This window comes from Canis aureus, chromosome 3 (genome assembly GCF_053574225.1).
Source record: "Canis aureus isolate CA01 chromosome 3, VMU_Caureus_v.1.0, whole genome shotgun sequence".
Taxonomy (NCBI): domain Eukaryota; kingdom Metazoa; phylum Chordata; class Mammalia; order Carnivora; family Canidae; genus Canis; species Canis aureus.
The window spans coordinates 27,496,368-27,510,450 of record NC_135613.1 but is presented as its reverse complement, the minus strand read 5'-3'; the positions used below and the strand labels follow the sequence as shown (position 1 = coordinate 27,510,450).

General features: G+C 40.6%; 2 protein-coding genes across 13 annotated transcripts in view; one reads left to right on the top strand and one right to left on the bottom strand.

Annotated features, from left to right (window-relative positions):
• PER3 (period circadian regulator 3) overlaps positions 1-4,676 on the top strand; it is a 55,283-nt gene extending 50,607 nt beyond the window's left edge. For 11 of the 12 annotated variants that reach the window (XM_077891360.1, XM_077891365.1, XM_077891361.1 and 8 more), the window contains 3 exons: positions 77-260; positions 800-950; positions 1,981-4,676. In XM_077891360.1, coding sequence (XP_077747486.1) covers positions 77-260; positions 800-950; positions 1,981-2,064 — 419 coding nt within the window. In that variant the 3' untranslated portion in view covers positions 2,065-4,676. Of the gene's footprint in view, positions 1-76; positions 261-799; positions 951-1,980 lie in introns of those variants that run through there. The other variant, XM_077891368.1, reaches the window with a different exon arrangement.
• A 2,833-nt stretch (positions 4,677-7,509) lies between these two features.
• Positions 7,510-12,070, bottom strand: UTS2 (urotensin 2). Its single transcript, XM_077882979.1, has 4 exons — positions 11,933-12,070; positions 9,664-9,774; positions 8,571-8,614; positions 7,510-7,683 (listed from the first exon to the last, which is right to left on the bottom strand). Exons 1-4 carry the CDS (start codon positions 12,030-12,032, stop codon positions 7,570-7,572), a joined length of 369 nt encoding a protein of 122 aa, XP_077739105.1. The 5' UTR covers positions 12,033-12,070; the 3' UTR covers positions 7,510-7,569.
• Between the last annotated feature and the right edge of the window lie 2,013 nt (positions 12,071-14,083).

Genomic DNA, 14,083 nt, shown 5'->3' with positions numbered 1-14,083 from the left:
TCTTTGAAGAATAAATTTGGCAAATTGACCCCTAACAGGTTTCTCCTAACCTGTAACTGTTGTTGATCTTTGATAGGAAGCAGTGACAGCAGTATATACCTTGCTAGTAGTGATTATTCTTCTGAAATCACCTCAAATGGGCAGCAGTTTCAAGATGTACAGGGAAAAGAAACATTTCCCGGTTTAGCTGAAGAGTCTATGTGGAGAATGATAAAACAAACACCTGAGTGCATTCTGATGACATATCAGGTACCTGAGAGGTAAGAAAGCACTTTAGAAGACCTACTTTTATATGAGTTTTTTTTAATAGTTTAAGTATGTTGTTTAATACAAAGTGACTTTTAAATTACGTCTTTTATACATGCTTTTAGAGAAATATATTTTCACATTCATTCGAGGTCAAGTGATGAGTGATCCTAGAACAGTGGCTATAGTGACTGTACCACACACACACTCGGACCCATGCTCAACCAGCATGCTGTGCATCATGAGACCAGAAAACAAAGAAAAGCAGCGCTTCACAAGATAGCACACAAGTGCCAGAACTTTTCTTTTTGGCCCTTGGTTTTTCCCATTCTAAAAAGAGAGAGGAGCTGAGGGGAATCTGTTTCTTCTGTCAGCGTCCTTCAAGCACTGCACAGATGCTTTGCACCAGAAAAAAATGTTCTGGCTTCACCGACCTGACAAAGTGTGGATTCTGTTATTTAACATGCACATTGTATATTAGCAAGAGATATAAAATATATGGCAAACCCAAAAAGTGCCTTATTCAGGACTGAGGTTGCTTGTTTGTCCCCAGAGTTACAGAGGCTGTACTGAGAGAGGGCCTGGAGAAGCTGGCCAGCATGCAGGGGCAGCAGCCCTGGTTCTCACGTGGGCAGAGGCAGGAGCTGGCCAGTGTGCACTCCTGGATTCAGAGCCAGACTGTCCCTCAAGGAATAGACATCCAGGTAAGCACAGTGACAGCAGCTATCCAGTGTGGATGTTTTTCTGGGCCAGGTGGTGCCCGAGGCACTTCATACACTTCACATGATCCCACTGAAAATACAGTCCTTACAGATATTTCCACCGTAGGTGTTACTCTCCCTACTTTACCTACAAACACCAAAGTAACATGTATAGATATTAAATAATTTATATATGGTTGCACAGTCCCTCTCATTTTGACCACAGGTCTTTTTGACTGAGAGCGTATTTTTTGGTTGGAATGTTGCAGGGCACCTGCTTTGATATATGATTGAGGGGAGGAGGGGACTAAGAGATTTGCATTTCAGATACTCAATTTGTGTGTGAATGGAGTAAGATTCATACTAGAGGAAGTGTTCATGCAGGATTTTCCGTGAGACCCAGGTGGTCTTTTGCTGTTATGAGATCTTCTCAATAAGATCATATGCGAACGGCCTGGGCAATGGAGCTTTGATTTGCCAGTGGTCCTCATGGTGGCTCTGTGGAATGGTTGTGACAGTTGTACCAGTAATTGGCCCTTTATTCCCTCAGGAGTCAAGATGTGAATGTGGGATGTGATGATGTGAAGTTAAGAACTCTAGCAAGAGAAGTAAGCTAGGTGTTCAGAACAGTGTGATATTAAGGCTTCTGAAGTAAATATGTGCTGGAATCCTCCCCACCCTCATTTTTAAAGAACAGAACGAGTTCCTGGAACTTAAGGCTGGTTACAGATGGCATTGCTGAAAAGCGGGAGCTGAGCCCATTACTCATTTTAAGCATTTTCATTCTCAAAATACTATTTTGTGGGTTTTGCGAAGAGTGTATGAATGAGCCCCAAAGTAATGTAAGCAAAAGTGTGTAAACAATTATCCTATTCCTTCTAATGATAAGGAATGAACTGTCACATAAGCTCTTCTTAGATGTGAATTGAATAAATTGGGGACTAGAAATAAGGTGTTTGGCCAGCATATTACGGATTTTAAAACTTTTCAGATGATGGTACATCATGCTGTCTGCTTTTGTTCTTTCTTGGAGGACTGTGTCACTTGTGAAAGCAAGGAATCCGTCCGTGTCTTCGCAGAATCCTGTGGTCACACTCCAGCAGCGAACAGCAATTGAGGGACTGTGGAGACACACTTGCCGGGACCCCCTGGACAACCAGACCTCTTTGTGCATCTCTTTAAACCCCTGACTCCAAGTGACCATGAAGTTGTCACTGAATGTTATGGTTTTCCCTTCTTGATTTTTTTAATCAGCATCATTTTTCTGAAGCGGATATTGTATATACAGTCTTTTATATCTGTGTTCCTGGTGCACTAAAGCTGTCAGGTTCTGATTCTGCTGTCCTCTGAGATTGGATGGCCTCTAGAGAATTGTGTACACAGATGGCACCCGAAAACAGTGGTAGCCAGAGGTATAGCCAGAAATAGCCCCAAACCTTGGCCTCCTTTATTTCGTTCTGTTGTTACAGAAATCATTTTCCCCATGAGAGACCTTGAGGACATCCTACCTAAATGGTTCCCATAAATGTAGTACTTTCATCTGGTTCTTGTACAGCTTGGTGCTTCTCTCCATGGCTCAGATGAAACATTCTCATTTGCCCACAACATAAGTCACTTTGGTATTTACCAGTAGTAACAAATACCACCCATCGGTATACTGGAAATAACCTAGTTGTTAGGGTTGGATTTTGAGCTTTGTTCTTGTAGACGCCTTTTCTTTTAATTTTCCACGTTCAACGGAAATTCCCAAAGTCTTACCTAATAATCAGTCTATTTACCATGAGCTTATTCCTTGGAGAGTTGAAGTTAGCTTTTGGATGTGTGATGTTAAAACAGAAAGAGCTCTTCGCTTAATCAGTGATATTCCCCTTTCTAATGTTTTTGTTTTTAAAATAATGATTGTAAAAAGTTTCAGAAGTTACGTAAAAAATAATTATTGTTCTTTTATGCCTTGGTGTTTAAATGTTGCCTCACCAAAACCAACAGTTAACTCTTTCTTTCCAATCAATTTACACACAAGAGGTCTGGCCATTTTTGCTGGAGATCTGTCAAGTGCTAAGACGGGCTGCACGGTAACAGTGGGTGTCCACAAGAGCACAGCCATCCTCATCTTCGCAGGGGTACAGGCTTGGCCAGAGATCAGTGCACTGCACTGGCCAGCCGTCATTGTATCTTCTAGGAAGTGAGTGGATTGTTTACTTGATAAGTTAGCTCCCTGTTCTTTAGAGAAGTCAGTAATTCCTGCCCAGACTTGGAATGACAGATGACCCACACAGACCAGAAAGAGGAATAGAAGCAAGTGAAGGAGCAGTAACGTTTTATCTTTATGTAACAGGCTGATTTTTCTTTTTGTTGTTGTTTTGTTTGTTTTAAGAAAATACACTTCCTCCTTTCAAGTTTTAAACCTTTCTATAAAAATACATCCTGATAATAATTAGGAGACTTGTCCTTTTTATCCATAATGACTGTTGGGTCCTGATTCTCAACTCCCATAGCTTGGATCTCCTTTCTAAAGTACATTTTCCTGGAAGGTAATTCTGTGTGTCAGAGCCATTTTCAGATGCTGAGCTGTTCCATGCAAATATTCCAATGTGGTAACTCAGGAGCTCTCATAATCTACTCCACCCTGATCGCTGGGTGATTTCTGAAGCCCTTGTCATGTTGGTTAAGTTGCGCAATATTTTTGCCACTGGTGAAAAATCAAATTTTAAAAAACTAACCAGCTCAGATATTGTCCATCAGTGGAGTCATCATGACCTTCTGTAGGGGCAAAAATTTTAATTTATATGAATCAGAAATAATGTGTGGCTGTCAGAGGTCATTCTGCTTCATGCAGCACAGTTTATACCTTACGCTCTCCAGTCACAGAAGCACCTCTTTTTCATTCTTTCTGGATATTTGTTTGAATTTGCTGATCTCATTGCCTTAGTACACAGTTTATATGTACTAAAAAGTGCGTATTATACCAGACTTCATATGAAACTGGTGCTTGTTGTAGGCAGATCTGTAATATTGTTGATGACTTTCCTATGGTGATAAGTAGACTAGGCATATTTAGAGATTTTGCACCATGATGCTCGCACTGCTGGAGGGGGGGAGAGGAGGCTGAGCAGTGACACTGCTGCCCCACGAGGGGGCTGAAGCCACTTTTACACTTTGTTGTTTCAAGTTTATTAACTTTTTTTTTTAAGATTTTATTTATTTATTCATGAGAGACACAGGTTGGGAGAGAGGCAGAGGCACAGAGGGAGAAGCAGGCTCCATGCAGGGAGCCTAATACGGGACTCAATCCCAGGACTCCAGGATCACGCCCTGGGCCAAAGGCAGGCGCTAAACTGCTGAGCCACCCAGGGATCCCCCATATTAACTTTTTATATTAATAACTACAGAAATTTGTAATAAAAATATATATTATAGGTTTCCATGTTTACATAAATGTTACCCAAAAGGCTGCATTTCCTTGGGTAAGAGGTCAGGATTTATGAAAAACAGAATGCTCTGTGAATGGAGTTGTTTGGTAATTAAGAAAAACTTCATTATAATTCACAAGGTAAATTTAATCTAAACTGAAATTTTGTTTCAACTGAATTTATAATTAATTATATTAATTTACTTGTTTTTAATGCTTATTAATATTTTCAGTCAGGTATCTTTTTTAAGTAAAAACAAACTGGATACATGTGGAACTTGAGACGTTTTTGTACTATGTCAATAAACCTTTGCCCTGAATATGGATTTTTTTATCATCATGATAAAATGCATTGCAAGGTGCACAGATCAGCACTGGTTTTCTCAGCAACACTTTGTGTTTGCCTTGTCACAGCATCTGAGCTCTTGCTATGTTTTCAAATTCCTTATCTCATCAAGCCCTCCCAGCAGCACCGTGTATATTGTTAACACTCATTTCAGTGCCTAGTCCATAAAATTCAGTATCAGAAGCACTCATTCAGATTCCATACAGCAAACTTATACTTCACAAAGTGTGTAACTGGCAGCAACAGAATTTCAGAATTAAAACATGGGACAAGGTCCTGAAGCCGACACTGTACATGTTATCCTCATCACATCGTTTTCACCTTTCTGTAGCAAACCAATAACACCAGGAAGTAAAAATAGCTAGGTGTTTATCAGTGTACATGGCTCTATGAGAGGCTGTTCCAGGCACTTTCCATGAATTGTTCATGCTCACAACCACCTTAAAGAGAAGCATTGTTGGAATCCTCATTTTGCAGACAAGGACGCTGAGGCAGAGGGAGTCCTAATGGGGTCAAGGACTCACCCTGTGCCCTGTATGTAGAGAGCAGGGATTGGAATGCTTGAATCCCACCCCAGAGCCCCATCCATGGAGTAGTTGCCTAATGTCACTGAAACAAGGGCCAGGGTTCACAGTTACCCTGCACTGGGATTCCACAGAAGCTCTTTCTGGCATCATAAATATAAAATAGTTTTGTGGTGCCAGAGTTGTGTGTTAGAGAACTAGTATTAGCTTCTTTTCAACGTGAGATACTACGGTGTCATCATAGCTATTACTGTCAACATGATCTCTGAGACAGTGCATCCATTCTTTGAGTTTGAGACATCTTTCTCTATAGATTTGTCCTTGTCTTAAACCCAGAATGTGAAAGCTTTTTTCTTTTTTAAGATTTTATTTATTTATTTGAGAGAGAGAGGGCAGGCACAGAGGGGTAGGGGAGCCCTGTGAGAGGCTTGATCCCAAGATCCATGAGATCATGACCTGAGCCAACTGAGCTCCCCAGATGCCCCTCAGAAAGTGAAAGTTTTTTTTAAACGTGTGTTGTAGGAGAGATCTTTGATGCTTGACAAGCACAGCAGTGATTATGTGGGGCAGTTTGGTACAGCTCTGAAGCTCCATTCCTTCTGAACTGCTGTGTGGTTGATGGAAGAGACCAGCAGCAGGGCAGTTCGTGTTGGCTGCGCTTTCCCGTGTGTTTGCTTCAGGCTGGGAGCTCACACTCTGGATTCTGTACATGTTGAAGCTGCATCTGTGTGGGCACTTTAACAGAATTTAAGTCAGTGTGTACACACACATAAGTGGGTTTTAACCCGGGGGGCGCCAGAATGGCTCAGTCAGTTGAGCTTCTGACTCTTGATTTCAGCTCAGGTCATGACCTCACGGGTCCTGGGATCGAGCATCACATTGGGTTCCAAGCTCTAAGCATGGAGTCTGCTTCAAGAAGCTCTCCCTGTCTCTCTGCCCCTCCATACCCCCTACCCCACTCTCACTCTCACTCATGCGCTCACTCTCTAAAAATACGTTAATAGGGGATCCCTGGGTAGTTCAGTGGTTTGGCGCCCACTTTGGCCCAGGGCGTGGTCCCGGGGTCCCGGGATCGAGTCCCACATCAGGCTCCCTGTGTGGAGCCTGCTTCTTCCTCTGCCTGTGTCCCTGTCTCTCTGTCTCTCTCTGTCTCTCATGAATAAATAAAATCTTTTTTAAAAAATAAATAATAAATTAAAATATAATAATAAAAGTAAAGTGAACAAACCAGGCTCTTCCTTTCATTCCACAATCTGAGCTCCCTCTTCAGCTTTCTTCACTCTGTAGGAGACGATCTAGTGTAAGTGAGCTGTGAGCCCTGAGCTCACAGGAACCGAGATCAAATGGATGTCAGTGTTAAGAGATGAAAGCTTTCAAGTGTTCAGCACTTTGGCAGCTAAGAGGGATCTGAGCATGTGAACTCACCTGCCAAAAACTGAGGAGAAGTCAGACATTTACTAGCTCACATCTTTATATATCCTTCACCTAGGGAATTTTTCCACTCCAAGGTATTGATTTTTTTTTTAAGTAATAATGTTATTTTCAAGGTTAATAGGACATAGAAATAAGATAATATTTAAGAGATTTGTAGTTTGTTTTTTTTATAGAGAGAGAGAGAGGCAGAGACACAGGCAGAGGGAGAAGCAGGCTCCATGCAGAGAGCCCGACGCAGGACTCGATCCTGGGTCTCCAGGATCATGCCCTGGGCTGCAGGCAGCGCTAAACCGCTGCGCCACCAGGGCTGCCCGCGATTTGTAGTTTAACTATTTTAACTAAATTTTATTTTTGTGACTTTTTCTTAATTTTCACTTATTAGCTTTACTTTTAATTTTTCAGAGAATTCTTTTTTATTTTATTTTATTTTATATTTTATTTTATTTTATTTTATTATTTTATTTTATTTTATATTTTATTTTATTTTATATTTTATTTTATTTTATTTATTTTATTTTATTTATTTTATTTATTTTATTTTATTTTATTTTATTTTATTATGAGAGAGGCAGAGACATAGGCTGAGGGAGAAGCAGGCTCCATGTGAGGAGCCCAATGTGGGACTCGATCCTGGGACTCCAGGATCATGCCCTGAGCCAAAGGTGGATGCTCAACCATTGAGCCACTCAGGCATCCCTCAAAGAATTCGTTAAGGATAAATTGATGGAAGGAAAAATTGCAAATTTTCAGGACACATCTATAAGTAAAATAACCACTCATGATATTTGCAAAACATAGAGGATTTATTTTGCTTAGGTTTCTTTTTTTCCTATTTTCAAATCAGGCATTTTTGTTTTTAACTTTCTAAGATGATTGTTTTTGAGTTGACTAGTAGGTGTTCATTTCACTTCAGACACAGTATTTCCAGAAGCATTCAGAGGAAGGTCCGTGTTTCTTATCTGGTTTCCTGATTCTGCCCAAAAGATGACTCAGGAAAATGTTAGGATCTTGTCCAGAGAAAGCCTGAAATTAAATCCACAAACAAACAAACATAGGTTATCAGTGAATTAAGACCCCTACAAGAAAAAGGAACCATAGCTAAGACTTAGGACCTTTGAAAAGTGTGTGTGCTCTGTTGTGTGGAATGTAATTGTGGTGAGAGCCTGGAGTGTGATGGCTTTGGAAGGACTCCCTGCACCCAGCCAGGGGTCCCCCCGTCCACTGAGCCCTCTGATTGCCATGATGTGTCCCAAGCCCTCATTGACCTATTTCTATTTAAATACTCGACCAGTAGCCTGTTCTCTACATTACTATCTTCTGTGTGAAATAGATCCTATATTTCCCCTGAAATTAACCTTTATTTCTCACAAACTTCCAGTGACAGCAGGGCTGCTGGCCCCTGGACCATAAGTGGGAATGATGAAAGAGAAAGCACAGGGGTGACAGACTGGAGAGGATGGCTTTACCTCTTGTTTGTTCTTTTAAACCTGTTACAATAATATACCCCAAACAGGCACTAGGTGAGTTCTTAGGGTCACATATAGGAATCAGAATTTAGAAAAATTAATGCTTTGAAATAACACTGGCTTGAAGGTACGATTTCAGCACATGCTTGAAGGTATGATTTCACCCAGGGCAAACCCCGTTCAAGAATTTAGAACCGGGGATCCCTGGGTGGCGCAGCGGTTTGGCGCCTGCCTTCGGCCCAGGGCGCGATCCTGGAGACCCGGGATCGAATCCCACGTCGGGCTCTCGGTGCATGGAGCCTGCTTCTCCCTCTGCCTATGTCTCTGCCTCTCTCTCTCTGTGACTATCGTAAGTGAATAAAAATTAAAAAAAAAAAAAAAAGAATTTAGAACCGTTTGAAGTATAAAATGCCTCACCTAACTGTGATAAATAGAGTCACTTACCTTTCTCATACTTCCTTTATGGTTAGCAATGTCGGTACTGAGACCTGTAAGACAGTATTTGAAAACTATTCATCATCAAATCTGTGATTTCTGTTTTATGCTTGTTTTACTTAGACTATAAGAGGACTAAGTCATGTCTAGTTTCTAATCTTTCTGTTTTCACTCTGTAGCGATACTTACTTGAAGGCAGCTAGGCAGGGACCCTTATTCTTTCTTGCTGATAGAATTCCCAGAGGGCACTGCATTCTCCCCAAGAAGTTAGCAGTTCAGTAGTTTATTAGAAACATTTTAAATGAACGAGTTTTCTTAATATTAAACAGTGTCTATTAAAAGGCTCCATTTCGGGGCGCCTGGGTCACTCAGTCTCTTAAGTGTCCGACTCTTGATTTGGGCTCAGGTCATGATCTCAGGGTCCTGAGATCGAGCCCCCTCAGACTCCATGCTCAGCAGGGAGCCTACTTGAGATTCTCCCTCTCCCTCTGCTCTGCCCTTCCCCCTCAAAAAAAGCCTCCATTTCATTTCCAGAATGTTCTGATCACCTGTGTCAGTGCATAGAGGCATACAGTCAGAAAACAGTAAAAGCTGATGGTTTATTGGGGGCTGGGTGTGACTGTGGTGAGCATTTTCCTTGCATTTTCTCATCAACTTCACAACAGCCCTGAGAGGTAGGTATGTATACAAACCCTGCCTACTGATGAAGAAACTGAGGTAACAGATGATTAAGTAGCTTGCTTAAGATTTTAGCAAGTGGGAGCAGGATTTAAAATGGCACTTATTGGAAACTGCAATAACACCCTCCTTATCCAAATAAATCTATGCATTAAAAAATTTCTATTATGCTGAGGTGCCAAGGAGAGCATGATGCATGCAAGGAGTCAATGAGAAAGAAAACAAGATTGCAGAGGAGTCTTCACACCAGAAAGGGAGAATGTTGGGCAATTTATTAGCCTGTATTATAGGTCATCTTTCTATTGTATTTAATTATTATTCTATTCTATTTAAACGGGTGTTTAACCTCATCTAGTAGATAGGAATAGAGAGTAATTCAGTAGCAATAAAAATTAGACCACTAGACATGCAAGAATTATTTTACCTGCTTCCCTAAGACCGTCCTCCCTCTCTGCCCCTGGTCTCTCCAGCAGCATTTGCAAGAGGGACACTCTTTCCAGTTCATCCAAGGCCAATCTTGCATCTCCATCATGTGCTACACAGAGTAATAATACAGGTTAGTAACAGTGTTCGCCCTTTAATTACTTCTGTTCCCTATTGTCTTTGGGGGGCACTGGGTCAGGGAGAGAATACTAGAGATGCCTCAAATGCTGTGTTCGTGATTTGTCAGTAGTATTTTAACAGAGAGGTGAAGATGCTATGTCTGATTTGCAAGTTGGCAGGACAGAAAATCAGGAGTGGATCTAAGTCTGACTCTTCACTGCCATGTGTGACTTTGCCAAGCTGCTCAGCTGCCTTGAATAGGAGAGCAGAGCTGAGCCACAGGACCAGTTAAAAAATGTTTCCACTCCAAAAGTGGTGCCTTTTGGTTTCTATTTACTGCTCCTCATTACATTTTACTTGTAGATATTTGAGGATAAAATTGGAGAGGGAAAATGAAGGGGTGCCTCTCTGGGAGCCAAGATTGTTTATGTTCCAGTAAACCAAATAAGATGGCACCACTCCTTATCTTCCTGGCCTTCAAGATTTGAATATAATCATTATTAGAAAAACATCAGGAGATCCCTGGGTGGCTCAGCGGTTTAGCTCCTGCCTTTGTCCCAGGGCGCGATCCTGGAGTCCCGGGATCAAGTCCCGCATCGGGCTGCCTGCATGGAGCCTGCTTATTCCTCTGCCTGTGTTTCTGCCTCTCTCTCTCGTTTTCTCGCTCTCTATGTCTATCATAAATAAATAATCTTAAAAAAAAGTCAGCCTTTGAAATACTCTTTCAAGACTTTGATAGTAACATTTTTAATGTGAAATTTGGTCAGCTTAATATAAGATGTATGGTTAGGATGTGTAAGATGAGTATGGGATGCGCATGGACGGTGGAAGGCACACTCAGTGGAGACTTGGCACCAGGATAGCTCTCTTGGCTGGCTGCTGCTGTGCGGAAGTCAGAGGCTCCAGGAGTCCCAGAATACCAGCATGCTTGCAGCTTACAGATCTTTAGCTACAACTTCACTTGGAAGACAATGAATTGAATTCATTATAAAGGCATCTGAGTACATTCACAATATTTCTGAAGAATATTAATGAAAAACCTGTAAAATTTGGCCACACGTAAGTGTGTGTGTAATGAGGCTCATTTATGTTGGAACAAATAAATTTGAAAAATTGAGGCAAGAACTTGAAGGGAGGCTACCACCTGTTAAGGGTTTACATAAAATGCACTCATCTGAGTTTAAAAAAAAAAAGTCATAATAATATGTACATTTTCATTGAAGACAGTGATATAATCAATCTTGATTTCATCTCATGTTTGCTTTGCACTTTTCTTTTTAAATAGCAGAGATTCAACAAAGTTAATGCCTGTTTTTAGCCAGGAACAGGACAGGAGGTCAGGAGCTGTAGCAGTGGGTAGGCAGACATGAGTGGCCAACAGTGCTTGCCTATCATCAAAAAGCCTCTTGGAGAAACTTAGACACTAGGAATGACAAAATCAATGGTATAGAAGAGGTTTTTTTTCCTTAAAAAAAAGTCTAAAAGTACCCAAAGTTAAAGACAAGTTAAAATCCACTTAAAATTTTTATGCATCAGTTGTTTTATGTCTTAAACTAAATTAAGAGGAAATAGCCAAACTATTATTGACTGATTTTTTTAATATGATTTTTTTTAATTCAACCTACACTTAAACTGAATGAAACATCAATCAAAAGGACAAGATACTTGACCTGGAAAATGATGTCATCTCTAGCTCCAGATTGTCCCTTTTTAATTCTTCAATAAACATTTTTGTTTCATATAGCACATGTCAGATGATTGCTTTTTAACTAAATATAAAAGAGTTTTAATCTATAATTGGAACAACCAAATTCTACATCTAATCAGTTCATTTAAAATAGAAACTAAAAGTAATGATGTTTAAAATGTAGTACAATTTTTTAATAGAAAAAAAAATTGACCAAATCAAAAGTTTGGGTTGCAGATATGACATGAAATAAGCAAAGCTACCTTTTATTTCCTCTTACACTTTAGAAAGAAAAAAAAACTAAAATGTGCTCTGTAAGGATCTTCTAGTATTTTTTCCATATCTAGGATTTAATTTAACAAGACTCCTGCAAACAAGAATTCCCATTCTTATCTCTAACTTTGCGTTTGAGACCCTTGAAGACTTTTTCAAGACAAACAGAAGGGGAACAAATTCATCTTACCTGAGAGCTGTAGGACCTCTTCCCTGGGGTCAGGGACAGGCAGAGAGAAATGAGGATGTAAGCATCCGAGGAAAAGCAAACAGCATATCAGCTTATACATGTCGAGCAAGAGATAGGAGTCTCCCTTCTTGGCTTCTGTTTCTCAGAACTTCCAACTTGCTCCTCATTCTGTGATCAGTGATTATATATATGATCCTATGACTCACATCACCCCCTCCAAAAAATTAAATTTATTGGCCATGGAGGCTAAAAGGCAATCACTTTGCATTGATGTAATTTTTCAAGGTAACAACTCATAGACAATAAATTTACTGTCATTGCCTAGTGTCCCAAGTAGGTATTATATAAAGACAGAACAGTTACGTTTATAAATCTGGCAAAAGAAGTAACTGAGAGCAATAAATCATGAGTCAAAGAAAGGGTCATACATGAGTTGAAGTGGCCAAGGGAAAAGACATGGATTTGTGAGTCCTAGCAGGAGTGATGCAGAGCATGACATGGAATGTGTTGGTTTCCCTTTCCTTAATCTTTCAAGAGTGATCGATGAGTTGTCCTGTTGTACTGAGGGCTGCCATACCGGAAGAATGACAATATTTGGATTAAAACTTAAAACCGGTTCTTTACATTAGTGAAGCTAAGTTAAAATGCACAGCAAACACTCAGGATCAGAGCATGTCTTAAATTTCAATATTATTCATCGAGGAGGGATGGAACACAAACCTGAAAACCTCACTGATGAGTATTTCCCACGCCTAACTGCTGTGTTTTGCTCCTACTCTGCCCGGCCTGGCCCCAGCCTGGACCATCACATGGCCTCCCTGTGGGTGCCCTCAGGTCCACACTCCACCCCACTGGCGTCCACACAGCACAGGGATGCCTCTGACACAGAAGTCGGATCATGTCAGGTCCTTGCTCAGAACTCTGTATGGACCTGAAATAAAAGTTAAAACTACAGAATTATTAGAAAAAAACATGAACCCCTTCACAACCCTGAGGCGAGCAGACATCTCTTAGCTGAGATATCAACCATGTAAGCAAGAAATGGATAAATTGAACTGCACCAGAATTAGAAACATCTGCTCTTTGAGAAAGATACTGGTAAGGAAATGAAAAGACCAGCTATGAGAAAAGTCAGAAAACATGTCTGATGAAAGACTTCTCCATTGATATAAAATATATCTATATCTATATAGAACCATGTCCCAGTAAGCCAACAACCCAATGAAAGGAATGCATACATACTCCACAAGAGACAGTGTGCAAGTCTCTAATAAGGACATGAAGAAATAACATTGTTCACATCAGAGAAATGCAAATTAAAATCACAGTGAGGGGCTGCAGTCTAAAAGACCAATGATCTCAAATGTTGGCAAAGATGCAGAGCCCCTGGGGGAATCAAAACAGCACAACCTCCCTGGAAAACAGTTTGTAACTTTTTTATAAAGTTAAACATACATTAAAGTATATAACCCAGAAATCCTTCTGCTAGGTCTCCATATACTCAAGTGAAATGAAAACATAGATGCAATAATCACTTGCATGCGAACATTCATAGCAGCTTTATTCATAATAGCAGAGAACTGCGAACAACCCGAGAGGTCCATCCACAGACGAATGGATAAACAAGCCATACTAAGTCTTAGGATGGAGTTCTACTTAACGTGCAAAGGAACTGCTGATAAACACAGCGTGATCTGAAAAAATTTTGTGCAGGGTGAAATAAGCCAGACCCAGGAGAGTCATGTGGCATGATTCCATTTAAATGAAATTCTAGAACTTGCAGCACACTTCCACAGGAGGTGGAGGGTTGACTGTGCGGAGACTCGGGGACTTTTGGGGGGGAATGAAAATGTTCTATATCTTGCCCAAGGCAGTGGTTACATGGTTATATATATGCATTGACCAAAACTTATCAAACTGTACATGGGTACATTTTATCCTATGTAACTGATACCTAATAAGGTTGATTGTGTCTTAAATCTCCCTTGGCTCCTATTTCATGTTTCTTTTTCTTTTTTTTAAAGATTTATTTATTTATTCATTCAGAGAGAGCGAAGAGAGAGGCAGAGACACAGGCAGAGGGAGAAGCAGGCTCCATGCAGGAAGCCCGATGTGGGACTCGGGCTTCCTGGGTCTCCAGGATCACACCCC